This window comes from Salmo salar, chromosome 20, assembly GCF_965601325.2.
Source record: "Salmo salar chromosome 20, fSalSal1, whole genome shotgun sequence".
NCBI classification, from domain to species: Eukaryota; Metazoa; Chordata; class Actinopteri; order Salmoniformes; family Salmonidae; genus Salmo; species Salmo salar.
The window spans coordinates 14,795,766-14,817,171 of NC_138310.1; the positions used below are offsets into that span (position 1 = coordinate 14,795,766).

Below are 21,406 nucleotides of genomic sequence, written 5' to 3' on the forward strand. Positions count from 1 at the left end.
TGTGTCTCAATAACATTGTCGACCTTTGAGACCAAGCACTTGTGGCGCTGCATAGAGATAAAGCGGCGGAGGCTACGTAATGGATGAGAGCAGTCATTGGATGAGAGCCGTGGGGTGGGTACGAGGTCAGTTAGCTACTAAGCACAGGTCGTCACTAGTTACCACAGCCACAAAGTCATAAATCCCGCCTATATCTACAATTGATCTTCTTAAATTGTGATTTTAAACCTAACCACACTGCTAACCTTATGTACAACCCTAACCTTAAAGTAGGACCAAAACGCTAATTTTGGCTGTGGTAACACGCAGCTCTCCAGTGCAAGTGCTATGGATAGAAGCTAGCCTAAATAAATAGCCTGGTCTCATAGACTAAAAGTAACATAGTAAACGTAATTCCAGACCTCTACATTAGTTTGATATGTCATGTTTGGTATGCTTACATAGACAGATGGTTACTTAACTCTAACCTTAACCCATAGCTAACCTTAGCCAACTAACTAATGTTAGTGACCTAGCTATAATTTGTAACATACTATATGTTTCGCAAATTCGTAACATATTGTATGTTTTGCAAATTAGTAACATATTGTACGGTTTGCAAATTTGTCATGTATATTGAGAATTGTAACATAAACGAAATTAGTGGTGGGCATTAATACATACCATATGAAACATAACATAAATGGAGTGTCTCGGATTTACAGAGTAGAATTGAGATACTAAGGGCAGGAATTTAAGTACAGAGGCGAGGATGGCAGGAAGGGATAGAAGAGAGGAGGCTATTTTTACAAGATAAAGGGTGGGACAAAGCCGCTTGAATAATACTTTAAATGTGATAGGAAAGTGTGATTATTGCCAGGAAACAGAGACCGTGGAGCATGTATTGCTACAGTGTGGGCAGTATCTCAGCTTACGAGAGAGGCTGAGATCTAGTATGAGGGAGAAGGGCCTACAGGAAATGATTTTAAAGAATATATTGAGTAGATATTAACAAAAAAAAATTAAAATGTATTTTTTTTACGGCAACAGGGCAGGCAAATAGGATTTAGTTTCTCCCTGTCTCTGACCCACACTCCAGTACAGTAGGTGGCGGTAATGCACCAAAACGTTGGACGCCCACTGCTGATAAATCCCACCGAAGAAGTACGTACAGAATAATACGATATGCTCTGAGACCAGGTTGCAGCAAACCACTGAGCATTATCGACTTCATGCACGTAGGCTAAAGTATAAAAACACCGAGCAGTGTCGACCTCAATTACAAATTCAAATAGGCTAAATTAGCTAGGTACTTGACCAAAGCGCAACAGGGTGAAGAGCGAAGTATCTCAAACTAACGTTACCTAGCTAGTTTAGCTAAATGAATTGTTCTGTCATTTTCGCCGGTCAATAAGCATTAAAGTACGAACTTTGGTCCTTGTTGGAATTGCTGGGAAGAATCTCTTGTCAGTGGTTAGCTAACTAGTTGTCTTTAGTTTCGAGGTCATCCTCACCAGTGTGTATCGAGTTAGCTAACGTTACAGCACGCTTTGTAGAGGCTTGACTAGGTAGCTAACTACACAACTCGTTAATAATTTAGCTAACGTTAGTTGAAAGTCGTCTCCAGTTGGAGAAGAGCAGACATGAAGCATCTTCCGTATTTCTGCAAGGGGGAAGTCGTTCGAGGATTCGGGCGAGGAAGCAAAGAACTAGGGATTCTCACAGGTAATGTTAAACGTAGCTAACGGTATCATCTAAATATGTTTGATTGTGTTAACGTTATGTTTCACCGGCATGTGGTTTGATAATTATGATATGACTTCACTGCTTAGATAGCTAACGTTACTGCTGTTGACAGCTAGTTAGAGATTATATAGGCCTTGTATCACGCTAGCACTTTAGCCAGCTAAAATAAATTAACTAGCTATCTATCTTTGCTATGACTAAAATGTTTTTTAAAAAGGAAACAATAAGACAAATCCATGCTCGAATACAGTTAACTGACTACAGGTATACAACGGGTGGGTGCTGAATGCTGATTGGTTAAAAGCGCGTTCCAGCCGGTGTCTATTCCACAAATGACCGCCGGCTAAATCTGACGTTAAAATGCCTATTTACTCTGTTCCATCTGACTGCGCAATCCACTGTCCTTTTTATTGTAATATTTATTTTGTAATTTAACCTTTTATTTAACTAGGCAAGTGTAAGAGCTACTTATTAACAATGACGCCTACACCAGCCAAACCTGGACCAATTGTGCGCCGCCCTATGGGACTCCCAATCACGGCCGGTTGTGATACAGCCTGGATTATCGACCCAGGCAGGGAAGTTATTAACTTTGTCTCCACTATAGAAAGCATCTACACATTGTCACATTTCTTTTAGACTAGCATTTAGTTTTCAACTGCGGCGATTTGAATAAACCGTACTGTCTGTGTCTCCGACATTTGCAACATTGTTAAAATATTCAAATTCGGTCTCCAAATGTCCCATAGTAAAGAATGTGTATGGGGTCGGGACGAGCGAGTCAGGCTGCGTTTGTCAGTCGAAATCACGAATCAGTTCATTTTTATGGATATATATACAAAATATCCATAAAAAATGTTAAACTAAGTGCAGCTGGTTTGCAGTCTTTTCAGCTTCAGTTTGACGTGTATTGTGTTAGCTAGCTCCCCTGAACAGTGTCCAAACGAGAGAGCACTTTTTCGATGCCTGGCGAAATCGTGCCTCATTGTTAAATGTCACTAGAAAACGGTTTAAACAGATGCAGCTACTACTGTAGTGTATAGCTAGCAAGCACGGGAGAAGAACGTTGCCAGACAGTATGGCAATGGAACAACAGACTGAACGACTGGGTCGCGTCTCTGTCAACCAGCCGGCTTGGGTAGCAACCCTAGATTTGTGTCGGGACTATATTGTGGAAGGATGAAATTATATGAATAAAATAACCAAAATATAGCTTTTGATGAAAATGTGTCAATCATATTTGAATATGTTGGTAACCCGTATTATAAAAGGGATAATCCCGGAGAAGCCATGGCAAACGTGCCAATATATCCTCCAAACACCGGCTTCTGGGGCATTATCACTTAATGAACGAACTAGATAAGTTACCTTACCTAGCCAAGTTGTACTATTTACTAGCTAGTGGACTTGCCTGAAACATTTGACATGTTAAAGGTACACTACATTACCAATAGGATGAGGATACACCTTCAAATTAGGGGATTCTGCTATTTCAGCTGCACCTGTTGCTGACAGGTGTATAAAATCTTGCGCACCGCCGTGCAATCTCCATAGACAGACATTGGCAGTAGAATAGCTGTACTGAAGAGCTAAGTGACTTTCAACATGACACCGTCATAGGATGCCACCTTTGCAACAAGTCAGTCAAAATTCTGCCCTGCTAGAGCTGCCTCAGTCAACAGTAAGTGCTGTTATTGTGAAGTGGAAACATCTAGGGGCAACAACGGCTCAGCTGCGAAGTGATAAGCCACACAAGCTCACAGAACGGGACCGCTGAAGCGGGTAGCGTATAAAAATCGTCTGTCCTCGGTTACAACACTCACTACAGAGTTCCAAACTGCCTCTGGAAGCAACGTCAGCACAAGAACTGTTCGTCGGGAGCTTCATGAAATGGTTTTCCATGGCCGAGACCTGTTTCTGAAGACCAGCGTCAGCTGTAGTGGTGTAAAGCTCACCGCCGTTAGACTCTGAAGCAGTGGAAACGCATTCTCTGGAGTGATGAATCACGTTTCACCATCTGGCAGTCCGATGGACGAATCTGGGTTTGGCGGATGCTACGAGAACAGTACCTGCCCCAATGCATAGTGCTAACTGTAAAGTTTGGTGGAGGAGGAATAATATATATATATTTTTTTATTGTTCTGGCTAGGCCCATTAGTTCCAGTGAAGGGAAATCTTAACACTACAGCATAAAATGACATTCTATACGATTCTGTGCTTCTAACTTTGTGGTAACAGTTTGGGGAAGGCCCTTTCCTGTTTCATCATGACAATGCACCCGTGCACAAAGTGAGGTCCATATAGAAATGGTTTGTCAATCGATGTGGAAGAACTTGACTGGCCTACACAGAGCCCTGACGTCAACCCCATCGAACACCTTTGGGATGATTAGGCCTGCGAGCCAGGCCAAATCATCCAACATCAGTGCCCGACCTCACGAACGCTCTTGTGGTGGAATGGAAACAAGTCTGCAGCAATGTTCCAACATCTAGTGGAAAGCCTTCCCAGAAGAGTGGAAGCTGTTATAGCAGCAAAGGGGGGACCAACTCCATATTAATACCCATGAGTTTGGAATGAGATGTTCGATGAGCAGGTGTTAACATACTTTTTGGCTATTTAGTGTACTTAGCTACCTTTCTTAGATGTAAGGGGACCTGCATGGTTCTGGTACCGACTCTGACTGACATTTTCACTTAAATCGATCTGTGGAGACCATAGATTGCAATGGCTTCTATTGAGTGATAGCCCTGGTTCCCATGGACACAATAGTATATTTTTGGCACCTGTATGACAGGATGCAAAACCACTTGAAGCTATGATGTGCTTCTGACTGCCAATCAACTCCTGGCTGAACACTGTCACAGCCACTGACAAAGCACATGCCTGCACCCTTACATCGTAGAGATGACAAATTCAAAGATGGCCTACTTTTCTATACTCAAGGGGGAGAGAGACAAACATAGCGAGACAGTTGTTTTACTATTAAACTCAATGCTATCATTTTAAATCTTGTAAAGCCGCTTGTTTCTGAGCCAGGCAAAGGGTAGCTAACGAGAAGGCGGGTGACTGGTTAGTTACAAGCAAGCAAAAGTTGCCTGCGCGATATGTATGATCGGAGCCAGAGAATCTCTGCCTGTCTGCCCACACTCATTGATGTAGGCTGTGTGGCGTGTCCTTACCACTGCTGAACAGACCAGACCTCTTGCTGCACAGTGCATCTAGTGCTGTTAAAAGTCTGCTTATCATAGCCTATCCAGTCCAAGCAAGTTCTAGTCACCAGTGGTCGAGAAGGCGAATCACAAGTCATGGAAATCGTGTGCTAGACTCGAGTACTTAAACACTGTTCTGAATAAATGTTTTCGTTTTCAATGTCATTCAAGGAAGCTTCAAGGGATCCAACATTAAAATATAATATAAGCGTATTTTACAATGTCCGGCAGAAATGCATTTGATGGAATGAGACTAAGTCAAGAAAGCGACTTAGTCAAGACTACTGCCAGTGAAGTCAACCTTTTCAGACCAACAAGCAAAGCTATGGAAATGCTTTTCAAGTACAGGTTGACTTGCATGTCACGACTTTGTTAGTCATTTTATTGTGGTGTAGTTAATGGGAGAGTGGGTTAGTGATCAAATGGGCACTCACTGCAGACTCATACTTTTTGATTAACGCAGGGCTCGGCATTAAGGCTTGTCCGGGCAAGTAAAAAAATAAATAATTTGTCAGACAACCAGAATTTAGATTTCAGTTGTCAAGTAAAAAAACAAAACAATTACTCCGATCAGAATTGGATCAGGCAGCACACAGCCCATGTTTATAGCCTATTTCAATAAATATTATTTCCTCAAAGCAAGAGAACAGTGTAGATGGCGCTAAGAGTCTCTCACCAAGCACTACAAAATATCTGGTCAGAATGTTTTGTCAGATGATCTGGGCCAATAGCTCTGATTTTTCTATTTTTATAGTGGACCCTCCTGTGTCTTGTCATAGAAGATATGGCTTGCCCTATTAAGTAATTTAATGCATGCTAGATTGGCTTAGGTCTAATTCCATAATATTCTAGCAATGTGCAACATACCTACAACACATGCATTAACCTAGGCCTAATAAGTCAGGAGGAGTTGCTCTCCATGGTAATTAACCCGTCACAAGACTCGCAGCAAGGCTGGTTGACTGTCATTTGCACCATCTGCGTGCTTCGGCACAGACACACAGATGGGCCTAGGTTACTATACATCCCTTTTGTGGAATAAGCTAATTGAAAAGATTTGGCTTCACAAAATATATTTTGTCAGTCATGATTCCTCTCATCCCACCGGTAGCATGCGAGCCAAATGCATAGCAGCCTTAAAAAAATAAAAAATGTTTTAACCTTTTTTGGGATGGCCGCTAGGGGAGCAATAACATCGTCTATAGGCAAGTACAGAAAATACTTTCACATCCCTCCTATGTACTTCACTAATTTTAAGTCACCATTTTGGCTGATGGTGTTACTGACTTTGTTTTTTTGGGGTGGGGGGGGGACAAGTGACTACAGCTTTCAGACATGTAAAAAAAACAGTCGTACTTGTCTAACGGACAAGTGGCTGAAAAAATTAATGTCAAGCCCTGGAACGTAAATGTAATTTTAATGTCTCTTCTGATCAGCCAACTTCACAGATTCTGTGGTGGAGCTCCTGCCTGGCGACATCAGCACAGGGATCTACTATGGCTGGGCGTGCGTGGGCAGCGGAGACGTCCACAAGATGGTGATGAGCATCGGCTGGAACCCCTACTACAACAACGCCAAGAAATCCATGGCAAGTCCAGCTCGCCCACCCATATAGGTTATAAAAGTATATAGACCAATATATTGGCACCCCTGCACTTCTTAAATAATTCCCTATTTCTTCTCAAATAAGTTTGAAAAATGAATTTAAAAAAAAATGTTGGTCTCCACACCTTATTGGACTCTCAAAATTGCAGAACAAATTGTATTTTTGTAAACTGAAGTTTAGAATGTATATCTTTTTATATACAGTACCAGTCAAGTTTGGACACAGGTACTCATGCAAGGGTTTTTCTTTTACTATTTTCTACATTGTAGAATAATATTGAAGACATAAACTATGAAATAACACACATTGAATCATGTAGTAAGCAAACAAGTTTTAAACAAATCAAAATATAGATTTTAGATTCTTCAAAGTAGCCACCCTTTGCCTTGATGACAGCTTTGCAATCTCTTGGCATTCTCTCTACCAGCTTCACGAGGAAAGCTTTTCCAACAGTCTTGAAGGAGTTCCCACATGCTGAGCACTTGTTGGCTGCTTTTCCTTCACTCTGCGGTCAAACTCATCCCTAACCATCTCATTTGGGTTGAGGTTGGGTGATTGTGGAGGCAAGGTCATCTGAGGCAGTACTTTACTGCTCTCCTTGGTCAAAAAGCCCTTACACAGCCTGGAGGTGTGTTTTGGGTCATTTTCCTATTGAAAAACAAATGATAGTCCCACTAAGCGGAAACCAGATGGGATGGCGTATCACTGGGGTAGCCACGCAGGTTAATTGTGCCTTGAATTCCAAGTAAATCAGTGTCACCATCACATCCCCTCCTCCAGATAGCGACTCTAGCAATTCTAGACTTTCCTCTGGATCCTGTATGAAGATGCGACGCTACTAGCCAGTACTGGCTTCTAACTAGTTAACCCAAGCCAGATAACCTTATACTAGCAAGTCAATGCTGTAAGTACCGTGTGTCGAAGTAGTTTAGGGTGAGCTCTAAGTCTATTGATTGACTTAGTGCCATACTGATTGGATTATGTTTAATGTCTATTGCTGTGTTCATTTTGTTGTAGTGTGTCTGATAATGGGTTAGGTTATACTAAGGGTATTTGAATTGGGAATGAGTACACACCTAGGGTTATTTCATTTTCAACCCAAGACCACCCCTTTTAGACCACTATCAACCAGACTTTACCCTGACTATGAAAAGGGTGTGTTACTTTGGAGGCTCTGCTGAGATCCCTTTTTCATTACCCTGTACTTGTAAATTCAGCAAAAAAATAAATGTCCCTTTTTCAGGACCCTGTCTTTCAAAGATAATTCGTAAAACTCAAACTTCACAGATCTTCATTATAAAGGGTTTAAACACTGTTTCCCATGCTTGTTTAATGAACAAGACACTAACCGCTTAGACGGCAGGCAATTAAGGTCACAGCCAAGAGAACTTAGGACACTAAAGAGGCCTTTCTACTGACTCTGGAAAAACACCAAAAGAAAGATGACCAGGGTCCCTGCTCATCTGTGTGAACGTGCCTTAGGCATGCTGCAAGGAGGCATGAGGACTGCAGATGTGGCCAGGGCAATAAATTGCAATGTCCGTACTATGAGATGCCTAAGACGGCTCTACAGGGAGACGGGACGGACAGCTGATCATCCTCGCAGTGGCAGACGACGTGTAACACCTGCACAGGATCGGTACATCCGAACATGACACCTGCGGGACAGGTACAGGATGGCAACAACAACTGCCCGAGTTACACCAGGAATGCCCTTCCTGCAGGCTCATCCTGACATGACCCTCCAGCATGACAATGCCACCAGCCATACTGCTCGTTCTTTGCGTGATTTCCTGCAAGACAGGAATGTCAGTGTTCTGCCATGGCCAGCAAAGAGCCCGGATCTCAATCCCATTGAGCACATCTGGGACCTGTTGGATCGGAGGGCTAGGGCCATATCCCCCCCCCCCCCCCCTCCCCCCAGAACTGTCCGGGAACTTGCAGGTGCCTTGGTGGAAGAATGGGGTAACATCTCACAGCAAGAACTGGCAAATCTCGTGCAGTCCATGAGGAGATGCACTGCAGTACTTAATGCAGCTGGTGGCCACACCAGATACTGACTTTTGATTTTGACCCCCCTTTGTTCAGGTACACATTATTCAATTTCTGTTAGTCACATGTCTGTGGAACTTGTTCAGTTTGTCTATTGACTCTTATGTTCATACAAATATTTACACATGTTAAGTTTGCTGAAAATTAACGCAGTTGACAGTGAGGACATTTCTTTTGTTGCTGTGTTTATCTAATAACCATTCAAGTGAGACGACAACAATGGAGGGCAGCCCCTGTCAAATGCTGCTGCACAGGTGGTGCGTTGAAGAGAATGTAGATACAGGAAGTAGGCCCAGAGTAGACGCGCTGTCAGCCAGTCACACATCTCACTCGCCTGAAGAGTGAGGCAGCAGCAAATCCCCACAAGGTCATAGAGGCTAACTGGATTCAAGAAGCACAATGGGAAAGGCGCCCAGTAATGGAGCAGGCTGTGCCCCAGACCTATGACTAGCGCTACCTTATCTGCATCATCTAGCCTGCCAACCTTTCCCTCTGTCCCAAGTGGGCTAGTTGACCCAGCCTGTCATTCCAATCACGATAAACGGTACTCCTTGCCAAGCTCTGTTAGACAGTGTGTCCCAGCTCACCATCTTCGAGAGCTGGTACCACACTCACTCATATACAGCCTGTGGAGGGTCTAGTTGTTTGGGGCTTCAATGAGCTCTGACATCCGTCCCGGGCGTAATGTATTGGCTGAACTGGAGCTGCCTCAAGAAGTAGCTGGCATTCAAGAGCCCATAACTATCATGGCCTTAGTGTGCCCAGAGACAAAAGGCCATGATGGAGTCCCTGTGATTATTGGACTAAATGCCTACATGTTTCAATGGCTGAAATGCATCTGTGAAGCAGTTTGCTTCCCTTGGATGCTTTGTTCTTGAGCTTACGTTGAGGAAACCCAGCTCCACAGTTCGATGCGGACAACGGGTTGATAGGGCATGCTACGTGGAAAGGTTAAGTGGACCTTCCTCCACTCCAAGAGACTGTTGCTTGTTGAACTAGCCCTAGACAATCCATTACCTGGAGGGCTGTTAGTGCAACCTACTGTTCTGCCTGCCGCTTTGTTAAGTGATGGCCAAATCACTATTCGAGTGAAGCGTGAGATGAGCGGTAACCATGGCCAGAGAGACGATGGTAAAACAGGTCTTCAGAGCTGATGTAATTTTGTCACTTCTACCACCCAAGGATGAATTTCCTAATTCAACGGGTGGATAAGCCCTGCCCCATGCACCCTAATATGTTTTAGTTCGGCAAATCCCCCATTCCAGAAGAGTGGAGAGGCAGGCTTTCCATTGCCATGAGCCCTGAAGATAAGACGGCGTTCATCTGCCCTTTGAAGTTTTACCAGTTTGAATGAATGCCTTGGCATTACTGCAGCTCCAGCTACGTTTCAGTGCTTGATGGCGAGAGGAGTAAGCAGCTTGAATCTTATGGTGATCTACCTGGATGACCTGATTTGTTTGGATGGACCCTAGAAGAGCATGAAGAATAGCTGAAGGTTCTGGACTGGCTGGAGGTGTGCGACTTGAAGCTGTCATTGGACAAATGCCAGGTCTGTCAGCCTCAGGTCAAATATGTTGGCCACATTGTCAGAGCAAGCAATTGCTACCAAACCTGCCAAAGTGGAAGCAGTGGCCACATGGGAGAAGCTCACAGACTTGAGGTCGTTCCTGGGATTCTGTGGCTATTACCGCCACTTTATTCTCAACTACTCAGCCATTGTGAAACCCCTAACAGACCTAACAAGGGAAGAAGGACAAAATGGCCCCACAACCAAGTACTACAACATTGGAGAGCGGTGGAACCACCACTGTGACCAGGTGTTCAAAGAAATCTATGCTTTTACCCACGCCCCAGTGTTGGCTTTTGCGGACAGCTCAAAGCTGTACACCCTCAATGTAGACTCCAGTTTTGAGGGGTTAGGAGCCGTTCTGTACCAAGACTATCCTGAGGGGCTGCACCCTGTAGCTTTTCCAAGCAGAAACCCAGTCCATCTTGCATTTTTAGCTCTAACTGGCCAGTGTCCGACAAGTTTCATGACTACTTCTATGGGGCTAGCTTTACCATGTGCATGGATAGCAATCCACTGACTTACTTGCTCACAACTGACAAGTTGAATGTTGTCAGTTGTGAGTTCCTCTGAGAAGTTGGAACTCAAGGATGGTCTAGTCTACTAAGTGACACTAAGTGACACCCAGTCAGAGGTCCACCAACTGGTGCTCCCTCAGAAGTAACACTCCCAGGTCCTGCACCAGTGCCATGATGAGATGGTCGCATGGGTGTAGACAGAACCAATAGGCTGATAAAGGACAGGTTATACTGGTCATGCATGTCCCGTAATGTGGAGCCCTGTCTGAAACTGTGGGAGAACAGTTGCCGAAATGGGTCGATCTCTAGCGACGTTCCATGGGATCTGAATAGACTTCCGTTCTCTAGCCCCTGACCAACAAGGTATAGGTAACCTGTTAGAGGTGACACTGACCACGTCACCCAGTATGGTCAGGTTTTCTCAACAAAAGATCAGAATGCGACTACAGTGGCACGAGTACTGCGCAAACTCTTCGTAGACCACTGGTTTTCTGTCCAGGGTGCATTCTGACCAAGGAAGAGACTTTTGAAAGTAAACTCATTAAATGGTTGTTGGAAATCAAGACGTCTCGAACCACACCTTATCACCCCCAAGAAGAGCCTCAACCTGAGGGGTTCAACCAAGCTCCTGAATGTGTTGGACTCTTGAGCGAGACAGACGGTTGGAGTCAGCATATCAAGTCTTTGGTGCACGCCTACAATTGTACAGGAAATGAAGCAAAGCTGCTCATTGACCTCTGCTTCAGTGTGTCTGCCACCAAGAGGAACCCAGCTGCGGGGTGGGAATTAGTTTTATTCCCGGTATGTAGCCGTTTCCTGTAATGCAAATGTCTTTTGTGTGTAGCATATTAATTGTATAAATTTGTTGAGACCAGATAGCGACTCTAGATACCGGCAAGTCTAGTTCTCTAGATCCTGTCTGAAGAGTCAACGCTGCTAGCTAACCTTACACTAGCAATTTGCCTCCGTAAGCAGCAGATGCATCTCTAAGTACATTGTGTCAAGGTAGTTTAGGGGGTGACCTTTGATAAAGACCCAAAATACAGTGCATTCGGGAAGTATTTAGCCCCTAGACTTTTTCCACATTTTGTTACGTTACAGCCTTACTCTAAAATTGTTTAAATAAAAATCTTCATCTACACACAATACCCCATAATGACAAAGCGAAAACATGTTTTTACAAAAACAAATACCTTACTCAGACCCTTTGCTATGAGACTTGAAATTGAGCTCCGGTGCATCCTGTTTCCATTGATCATCCTTGATGTTTCTACAACTTGATTGGAGTCCACCTGTGGTAAATTCAATTGATTTGGAAAGGCACACCTGTCTTTAATAAAGGTCCCATAGTTCAGTGCATGTCAGAAAAAAACAAGCAATGGAGTCGAAGGAAATTTCCGTAGCGCTCTGAGACAGGATTGTGTTGAGGCACAGATCTGGGGATGGGAACCAAAAAATGTCTGCAGTGTCGATGGTCACTCTGACAGAATTCCTCTGTGGAGATTGGAGAACCTTCCAGAAGGACAACCATCTCTGCAACACTCCACCATTCAGGCCTTTATGGTAGAGTAGCCAGGCGGAAGCCAGTCCTCAGTAAAAGGCACAGGACAGCTCGCTTGGAGTTTGCCAAAAGGCACCTAAAGACTCAGACCATGAGAAACAAGATTATCTGGTCTGATGGAAACCAAGATTGAACTCTTTGGCCTGAATGCCAAGCGCCACTTCGAGGAAACCTGGCATGGTGGTAGCAGCATCATGCTGTGGAGATGTTTTTCAGGGACTGGGAGTCTAGTCAGGATCAAGGTGAAGATGAACAGAGCAAAGTACAGAGATCCTTAATGAAAACCTGCTCAGGACCTCAGGCTGGGTCAAAGGTTCACCTTCCAACAGAACAACGACCCTAAGCACTCAGCCAAGACAACGCAGGAGTTGCTTTGGGACAAGTCTCTCCTGAATGTCCTTGCGTGGCCCAGCCAGAGCCTTGACTTGAACCCGATCGAACATCTCTGGAGAGACCTGAATCACTGTGCAATAACGCTCCCCATCCAACCTGAGCTTGAGAGGATCTGCAGAGAAGAATGGGAGAAACTCCCCAAATACAGATGTGTCATACCCAAGAAGACTCAATGCTGTAATCGCTGGCAATGGTGCTTCAACAAAGAACTGAGGAAAGGGTCTAAATACTTAGGTGATTTTTATTTTTTTATCAATTGTCAGTGGGGTATATTATTTAATACATTTTATAAGACTGTAACATAACAAAATGTGGAAAAAGTCAAGGGGTTTGAATACTTTCCGAAGTTACTGTATAAGGAAATTCCAGGGTTTCCTCGGAGTCTCTCGTGAAGAAACGTTATCTGGCTAAGCAAAGCTTGCTTTCCGTTGCCCAACACTGCACTAAATACGGACCGCTCTAGCATTGGAACTCCCACTCCAAAAGCGCTCGCACTCAAGGCGTTCATCGAGTTCCGTTGAGGTATAAAGCATAGGCCCTGCAATGTAGTAAGACTTAACTACCAGAGGTCTGAACTGTTAAAAAAAAAAAGGGGGGGGGGTACCCTATTTTTAAAGGTTGCGACTGATTGTTATTGAATGTGTATGGTGAATGATGCCGTTTTTAATTTGATTTGTCTTGGTGCCATACTGATTGATTTATGTTTAACTGCTATTGAATGTATTTATTGAGATGTGTTGCTTGTCCATAGCAGAATTCCTCAAATGAGACATTTTGCTATGTGCATTTTGTTGTAGTGTGTCTAACAGATCATGTTATACTAACAGTATTTGAATACAGCTGCGCCATCGAGAGCATCCTGAGGGGTTGCATCACTGCCTGGTATGGCAACTGCTCGGCCTCCGACTGCAAGGCACTACAGAGGGTAGTGCGTACGGCCCAGTACATCACTGGGGCCAAGCTTCCTGCCATGCAGGACCTCTATACCAGGCGGTGTCAGAGGAAGGCCCTAAAAATTGTCAGACTCCAGCCACCCTAGTCATAGACTTTTCTCTCTGCTACTGCACGGCAAGCGGTACCGGATCGCCAAGTCTAGGTCCAAGAGGCTTCTATCCCCAAGCTGTAAGGCTCCTGAACATCTAATCAAATGGCCACCCAGACTATTTGCACTGCCCCCCTCCCCACTCTTACACTGCTGCTACTGTTTATGATCTATGCATAGTCACTTTAATAACTCTACCTACATGTACATATTACCTCAACTAACTGGTGTCCCCACACATTGACTCTGTACCGTTTACTGCTGCTCTTTAATTCTATTTCTTATTTGGTTTAGAATTTTTTTTAAACTACATTGTTGAAGGGCTTGTGAGTAAGCGTTTCATCTATTGTAGTTGGCGCATGTGACTAATACACTTTGATTTGAAATGTAGGTTATTTAATGTTAGACCCTCGACCACTATCAACCAGACTTCACCCTGGTTACGGTAAGGTGTTACCCATGTTTGTGTCTTGTGGTTGAGTGTTGACATTTTATTGATTACCGTGTATTACAGGAGACTCATGTGATCCACACGTTTAAAGAAGATTTCTATGGACAGATCCTCAGTGTAGTCCTGGTGGGATACATCCGTCCAGAGAGGAGCTATGATTCACTTGGTAAGAGTGAGTACTGGTGTACACACATGTGTGCGCACACACACTCTCCCCCATCCTTGTACAGACACAGCCATCCTCAGACTTGGCCACACATTCTCACCCCTTCTCTGTGTTTGCAGATGCCCTTATAGCAGCGATCAACAATGACATTGAGGAGGCCAAAAGAAAGCTGGACCTCCCAGAACACCTCAAACTCAAAAAGGACAACTTCTTCAGAGCCTCTGCCAGCTCGTCCATGACGTCGTCCAACAAGATCGTGAATGGCCATGACCTCTAATCACGCAAGACGTTCACTCTCGCATTACTCATCACTCGGTAAAGTCGGTGTCACAAGTATCCATCCAAATGTAATTTTTCACTAGGCCTAGTGACCTGGCCGGCAGAGGCCTTGCTTGTATTTTAGTGTGTCGCAAACATGAACCACTGAAGTTAAGGAGTGCCATGATTACTTCATCAAAAAGAGCCAAGTTATTCTTTATTTATTGTTTCTTCCCAACACTGCTTTGGGTGTTTTCCATTGCAGTTGAATGACTGGGTGGTTGACAACTAATGGGCTCTCCTGTCTGTTATGCTCTGCTCCCTCTCTCCCTCTCTCTCTGTGAACATTACCAAAGGCCAATATGTTACTTTTTCTATCCTCTGTAGATTTGTTGTGAGGATACAATCTGGCTATCATTGTAGCCGACCTGACCTGAAGCTACATTAGACTATGGTCATGTTCATTAGGGCACACAACCAAATACACTTCACAATTGGACAAGTTTGGTGCCTAATGACATGATCCTGGTAATGTGCAACTCCAGGAACTGAATGTGTGTTGAGAGGAGCCCTGTGCCACCAAACCCACTGCTAAAGGTGGCAGGTAGCCTAGTGGTTAGAGCGTTGGTCAAGTAACTGAAAGGTTGCTGGTTCAAATAACTGAGCAGCTGAGGTGAAAAATCTGTCGGTGCCCTTCAGCAAGGCACTTAACCCTCACTTGCTCCAGGGACGCTGTACTAATATGGCTGTCCCTGTAAAACACTGTTCCCTGCACCTGTCCAGCGTATGTGACAATGTCCTTTTGAAATGAGTGGTCATTTTGTATTGTTTAGAATTGGGGTTCAGTCTCATGGCTTTGCACTTAGTTTTTCCTCCTTTTCATATCCGGGTGTATTCAAAATGTCTGCCTTGAAGCAGAGAAGTCCTCAATATCTTGCATTTGATCTAGGCTAAATAGTTGTATTATACACTGAATTCATCCTCATTTTATTTGCGAAACTGATGTTCTTATTTAACCTACACAAACTGCATGGTTGGCTAAAGACATGCAGTTTCAGATTTTCTTAATTTGTATAATTCCTCATTGGTCAAATCCAGCATTCTCCCACCCCAGCAATGAGGGCCATTTTATTTAACAGTGAAGATTTGTCTGAAAAATGTTAAATGGCGCCACTTAACTGAATGTTTTCAGAATATTGTTTTTACTGAGTTAACCTTGTTTGGACCCTCATTCTACTGAGATAAGCACTGATATGGTACAAGAGAAGGCTGAAGCCTTGTTCACACTGCAGGCCTTGGTGCTCAAATCACTTTTGTTTTGGAGTACGGACTGTCCAAACAGCAAGTTACAAGTGACCAAATCAGATTTGTGTGTTCAGACCGCAGTCATTTGCTGACATGACTACGCTAGTTGTTACTATGACAACGGGTTTGTGAGCAGTGGTGTAGGCTGATTTGTTGGTGGTGCTCATGCTTCCGATCACTCAGAAGTTATGTAGCAAGCTAAGGTGACACCAATGCCTGCCATGGACATTTCCCATTTGCTTTGAATGTTCAAAATCCTAGTGCATGAACACTTTTTTAAAAGCTCAAAGGATAAGACGATCCAACTTTCATAGTAAGTCCTTTTTTGGCTAGCCACGGCAGACAACTAGCTAGGTAGCTCTTTAGCTTTCTTGCACATTTACTAATTTGTTTGTAAACCATTAAGCTAGTTAGCTACATGTTCTTTTCAACCGCCAACCGAGTAGTTGGCAAACAACGACATGCCAAATAAGTGTTAAAACAAATAAACACGAGGGCAAGTACATCAGATTTGTAGCTGATTTCAAACCACCTATGAAGGTGGTTTGAAATGTGGCTTCAAATATCTGATTCCATGTGCTTTTTGGCTGTTCAGACTGCAGGGGGGGGAAAAATTATCAAATCGGATATGCAAAAAATACAATTGATTTGAGTCACTTCAAACTGCCAATATGATGAACAATGCTTAAGTCCAAGGCTCTGATTCTCTGCAGATGGATGTGGTGGGCATGTGTGCGTTTTTCTTCGTCCCCTGATGAAATGAGTGTCGAGCATGCGTATGTAGTGCTTTTCTAATAAGTTGTTCAAAATGAATTGTGAGCTAATGTGATTTGAATGTATTTGAGAAGCTACTTTTGACAGAGGAAACAATATGGCTGGTGTTATTAATATATGTTTACGTAGACCAAATCTGTGAATATGTTCCCCCTCTTCAGATTTTGAGCTTTGTTCCTTAAAAAGATGCGTATTGACCTTTTCTATTGCAGGATACCTTACAGTCCCCTCCACCCATACCCAGAAAATGTACTGGGGTAAGCAATTGATATGCATAAGTAAATGGTGTACAATATTCAACAATGATGTATTGAAAGCTGTGGGATGGGGATCGGTCTCTACCATTTAAAAAGGCCAGGGGGAAAGTTTTCTCTTGGTTAATTTATGGTTACTGTTTGGTTAGAACATGGACTCGGCGCCAGTTGTTGAGGGATTTTTGTGTTCCCCAGACTTATATGCCTGAGTGGTTAGCAGTACTATACCTTAGTACCACAGAAGGACATAGACCTACATATGGTTTTTCAAACTTATACACAGCAGAATCTGTGTTAATGTAAACCCAGTGTGCTCATTGTCTGTCTTATCTGACTTTCCCTGTCATTAGCCTGTGCAGGGTTTCTTAAACTCGGTCCTGGGGCCCCCCCAGGTACACTTATCATGCAATGCTAGCTATCGCCTTAGTAGTGTAGTCATGGGTGTCTCCTGGGAGGGGTAAGAATGTGCTGAAGCCCCCTCGAGAGCCTAGCACCCCCAATAAATATTGTATTATTACAGGCAACACTACACAATGACCGTGAAACATTCTTTGGTGCCACCACTGACTAGTTAAACCTACAATATACAGTAAGAGAACATGACTCAACAAGGGCCATTCTAATGTTCCTCTGTGTCCCCCCAACTCCAGTGTTGAGTTGTTTTAATGGTATTACTCTGAATGCCAGGGTTGTGTTCATCAGGTCAGTAGCTGGTTTATTCATGTTTTTGGTTTATGTGGCTCATCTGGTCAGACCCCTATTGAAATGTTTCCCCATGATTTCACGTTTTGGTAGGACTACAGCTGTGTCTGGGTGTGTTTTGTCCTCTATGTACATAACGGTCAGATGTTCTATAAATCAGTGCAGCTAGAAGTGCTCATTAAACTGTCAAAACAACATGGCTTATATTTGATCAAGTACTATGCACTAGTGTTGGATTAGGCAACTGTACTCGGAGGCATCTGGTAGTAATAGTAGTAGGCTTGCTCTCCAGTTTGGCACCACAACCCTGAGCCAACATGATCTCATATTAAACAAGGGAAACGTCTAGCTCAGTCGAGACCGCGCTTAGTAGAATCAGACCAATGTCATTAACCAGGGTCATCTGGTTCTTCTCCCACTGTTCTTTCACTTGTCTTCTGCCTTTTTAAACAAAGTGTGGGATGGCAGAATGGCCTGTTCCCAAAATGTGCTTCAGCTGGATAAGCCACATCCTTATCAAGAATTTACCCTACCTCCAATACAAAATGTTATTTTCTAGTCCTTTCAGCTGTGAATGCATACATTTCACTATTATTTTGTATGTGAGAGAACATGCAATTCTGTAATTATTGAAGCATCATGTCATAGCTTTGGATTTGGGGGGGGGGGGGGGAGAAAGCATGTAACTTTGTTTTTTTCAGTTAACCATGGGTCTGTGTTCAGGGACCAGTCGTATGTGTTGGGCTCGTTCAAAATCCTGCTACTGTATGATCCTGCCTGACGTTGTATTCTTATTAAACATGTTCATAGATGCATCTGTCTCGTTTTCTCCCACTCCTTGCACAACCTCACTCCGGTTTCAGTGCTATTATAGATTTTACAGTTGTCTAGTAGAACATTTCTGCTTCATAGGAAATGAGGTTGTCGCAAGCATACTGAATAAAAATCTAATTTTAAAGATTTGACTGCGTTAATATAAGGAAATCAGTCAATTTAAATAAATGCATTACGCCATAATCTGGGTTTGGGCAGGGGTGCAGCCATGGGCCCACCCAGTTTTTTTTTTCTCCCAAAAGCATAGCTGTTTTGGCATGTCAAGGTGGAACTGAGTTAGAATACCTCATGACAAGTTGCAGACCATACTATTTACTAAGAGTTTTCCTCTATATTTTTCGTAGCCATTAAGACCGCGAGAGCTGTATAGGGCCGTAAGCAAACAAGGAAATGCACATCCAGAGGCGGTGCTTCTCGTTGCCAGTAATTTTAATACAGGGAAACTGAAATCTGTTTTACCTCATTTTTACCAGAATGTCACCTGTGCAACTAGTGGCGACAAAACCCTTGATCACCTTTACTCCACTAACAGAAACACATACAAGGCTATCCCTCGCCCTCCTTTTGGCAAAGCTGACCATAACTCTATCCTCCTGATTCCTGCTTACAAGCAAAAATTCGTAACAGGAAGTACCACTGACGCACTCAATAAAGAAGTGGTCCGATGAAGCGGATGCTAAGCTATAGGGACTGTTTCACTTGCACAGAAGGGAATATGTTCTGGGATTCATCTGATAACATTGAGGATGAATACAAGCGCCAATACAGGACTAAGATCGAATCCTACGCCGGCTCTGACGCTGGCTTACCAACTATCAGGGATTACAAAGGGGAAACCCAGCAGTGAGCTGCCCAGTGACGCAAGCGAAACTGAACCATGAGAGCATCAGCTGTTCTGGACGACTGGGTGATCTCGCGCTCTGTAGCTAATGTGAGTAAGACCTTTAAACAGGTTAACATTCACAAGGCCTCGGGGGGCCAGATGGATTACCAGGACACATACTCAGAGCATGTGCTGATCAGCTGGAAAGTGTCTTCACTGACATTTTCAACCTCTCCCTGTCTGTAATACCTATGTTTCAAGCAGACCGCCATAGTCCTTGTGCCTAGGAATGTCAAGGTAACCTGTCTAAATGAATATCGCCCCATAGCACTCACATCTGTAGCCATGAAATGCTTTGAAATGCTGGTCATGGCTCACATCAACACCATCATTCATCCCAGACACCCTGGACCCACTAAAATTCACACTTTGCTTTCTGTGTGACGCCTAGCAGTCACAGAACTCCCGGCGGAGGGGACTGCCGTCGTGCCGTGTCTTTTTGCTGCAGCTGGACATGCACCGGCCGTCATCTACTAGGAGCTGGCTGGCGGGGCACACAGTGCAGTTCCACTGACCAGGACCCTTACAGTCCAGACAGGATGGGTCACAATTCTCACACTGTGGATCCAAGCCCTGGGAACACATACACACAGGCTCAGACTGGGACACTGTATCTTTCCAGTAAGATAATTCATGATTTTTTCCCCCACAGAACTGGAGAGAGAGGCGATAGTTACCCATTTGGCTGAAGAATCGTAAAGTCCTACAAGACAGGGAGAGTCACGAATCCCTCCAAAAATCCTGAAGCCCTCGAAGCATGACTTACAGAACAGGGCTCCCTCATCTGCAAAAAGAGAATGGAAGGAGGAACTCAACTGTTGAATCCTTACTTCCACTCAATTCCACTTCAGTCAGTAGTACAGCAATTCAATATGGGGCACTGTTTTTAATGGTACATTTTGTGAAGTCAATGGTGCTCTGCTCATATTACAATCACTACATCATAGTGACATTAAAGTCCAAGCTGTCAACGAGACATAACCCTTTGCTGTCAACATTGTTATTCAGCCAGGTAACTCAGGTAAGGTAGAGTTGATCTCTGCTACCTGAGCAGATAGAAGATTGTGTCTCACACTAATGCAGGTTGAGTGTGAGTTTGAATTGGCCTTTACTTTTGCAAGTCTTGCAGGTGGGGTGGCACTTCCAGTGTTGGTGTTGCTGAAGTGACTTACAACAGTGGAAATAAGTAAAGAACTTGTTATGGTTCGTCACAAACTATGAACTTGCCTAGCCTGTGTGCCAGTCTGTTTCTGCTCTTTTGCCAACTCCTTATTCCACAAAAAAGCAGAAACAGACTGGTACCCAGACTATAACTTGCCTATAACTAATAAGTGATGATTGGCCCTTCAGACTCCACTGGTTTGTGAGAGTGTGTCTCTTGTGTGTGTCTTTGACCTCTCAGCACAGTTGCGTCCCTGTTTGAACAGCCTAGGTTTACACACCACACACTGGACATTGGCGGCCTACGCACGACATGCAGCTTAATGAAGTCTAGTATTTTGTCAACAAATTGTCATGCCTCACCTTCACAATTGAACCACTCCATCAAACTGCCGTAAAGATGACTTAAGAAGTACTCGTGCAGGTCGGAGAACGCAGATAAATTACATAGACAAACTCAGGCGATTACACCCAGCCGCGGACAGATGAGGACATAGCAATCAGGAACACTAAATCCCATGCACTCAACTTTTACCCTTGTCACAAGTGTTGCACTGATACTTCCCAGAGCCTGTGCATGTCTTACAACTGGAGTGACCCTGCTCACATTCACCCTGACCTGAGCAGAATATGAGTTAAATAATAAGGAATGATTGGACAACCTTGGCTGGCCACAATCGTCTTGTGCCTGGGCCGAATTTGGCCCGCGGGCCGCCAGTTGCAGACCCCTGAACTTATATGAAGTGTTAGTTAGGTAAGTATGAAGTTCAGATGAGGCCTTGCTGTCGAGGAAACGCTTGACAGGGCGGGAAGCGAAGTGGTAGTTCACACACTCTCCGTCCTTCAGAGCGAGTCATCCTCGCAGGAGTCACAGTCGTCGTAGTTTGGCCCGCCGCATGTCCGACACACAGTGACACATTCCTGACTCTCCTCACCGACAAAGAA

General features: G+C 44.0%; 1 protein-coding gene across 1 annotated transcript; it reads left to right on the forward strand.

The window, feature by feature from the left end:
* Positions 1-1,191: 1,191 nt before the first annotated feature.
* LOC106580082 (riboflavin kinase) lies at positions 1,192-18,396 on the forward strand. Its single transcript, XM_014160703.3, has 4 exons — positions 1,192-1,704; positions 6,371-6,522; positions 14,188-14,290; positions 14,410-18,396. The coding sequence occupies exons 1-4, from the start codon at positions 1,623-1,625 to the stop codon at positions 14,565-14,567; spliced, it is 495 nt and encodes a 164-aa protein (XP_014016178.1). The 5' UTR covers positions 1,192-1,622; the 3' UTR covers positions 14,568-18,396.
* The last annotated feature ends 3,010 nt before the right edge of the window (positions 18,397-21,406 follow it).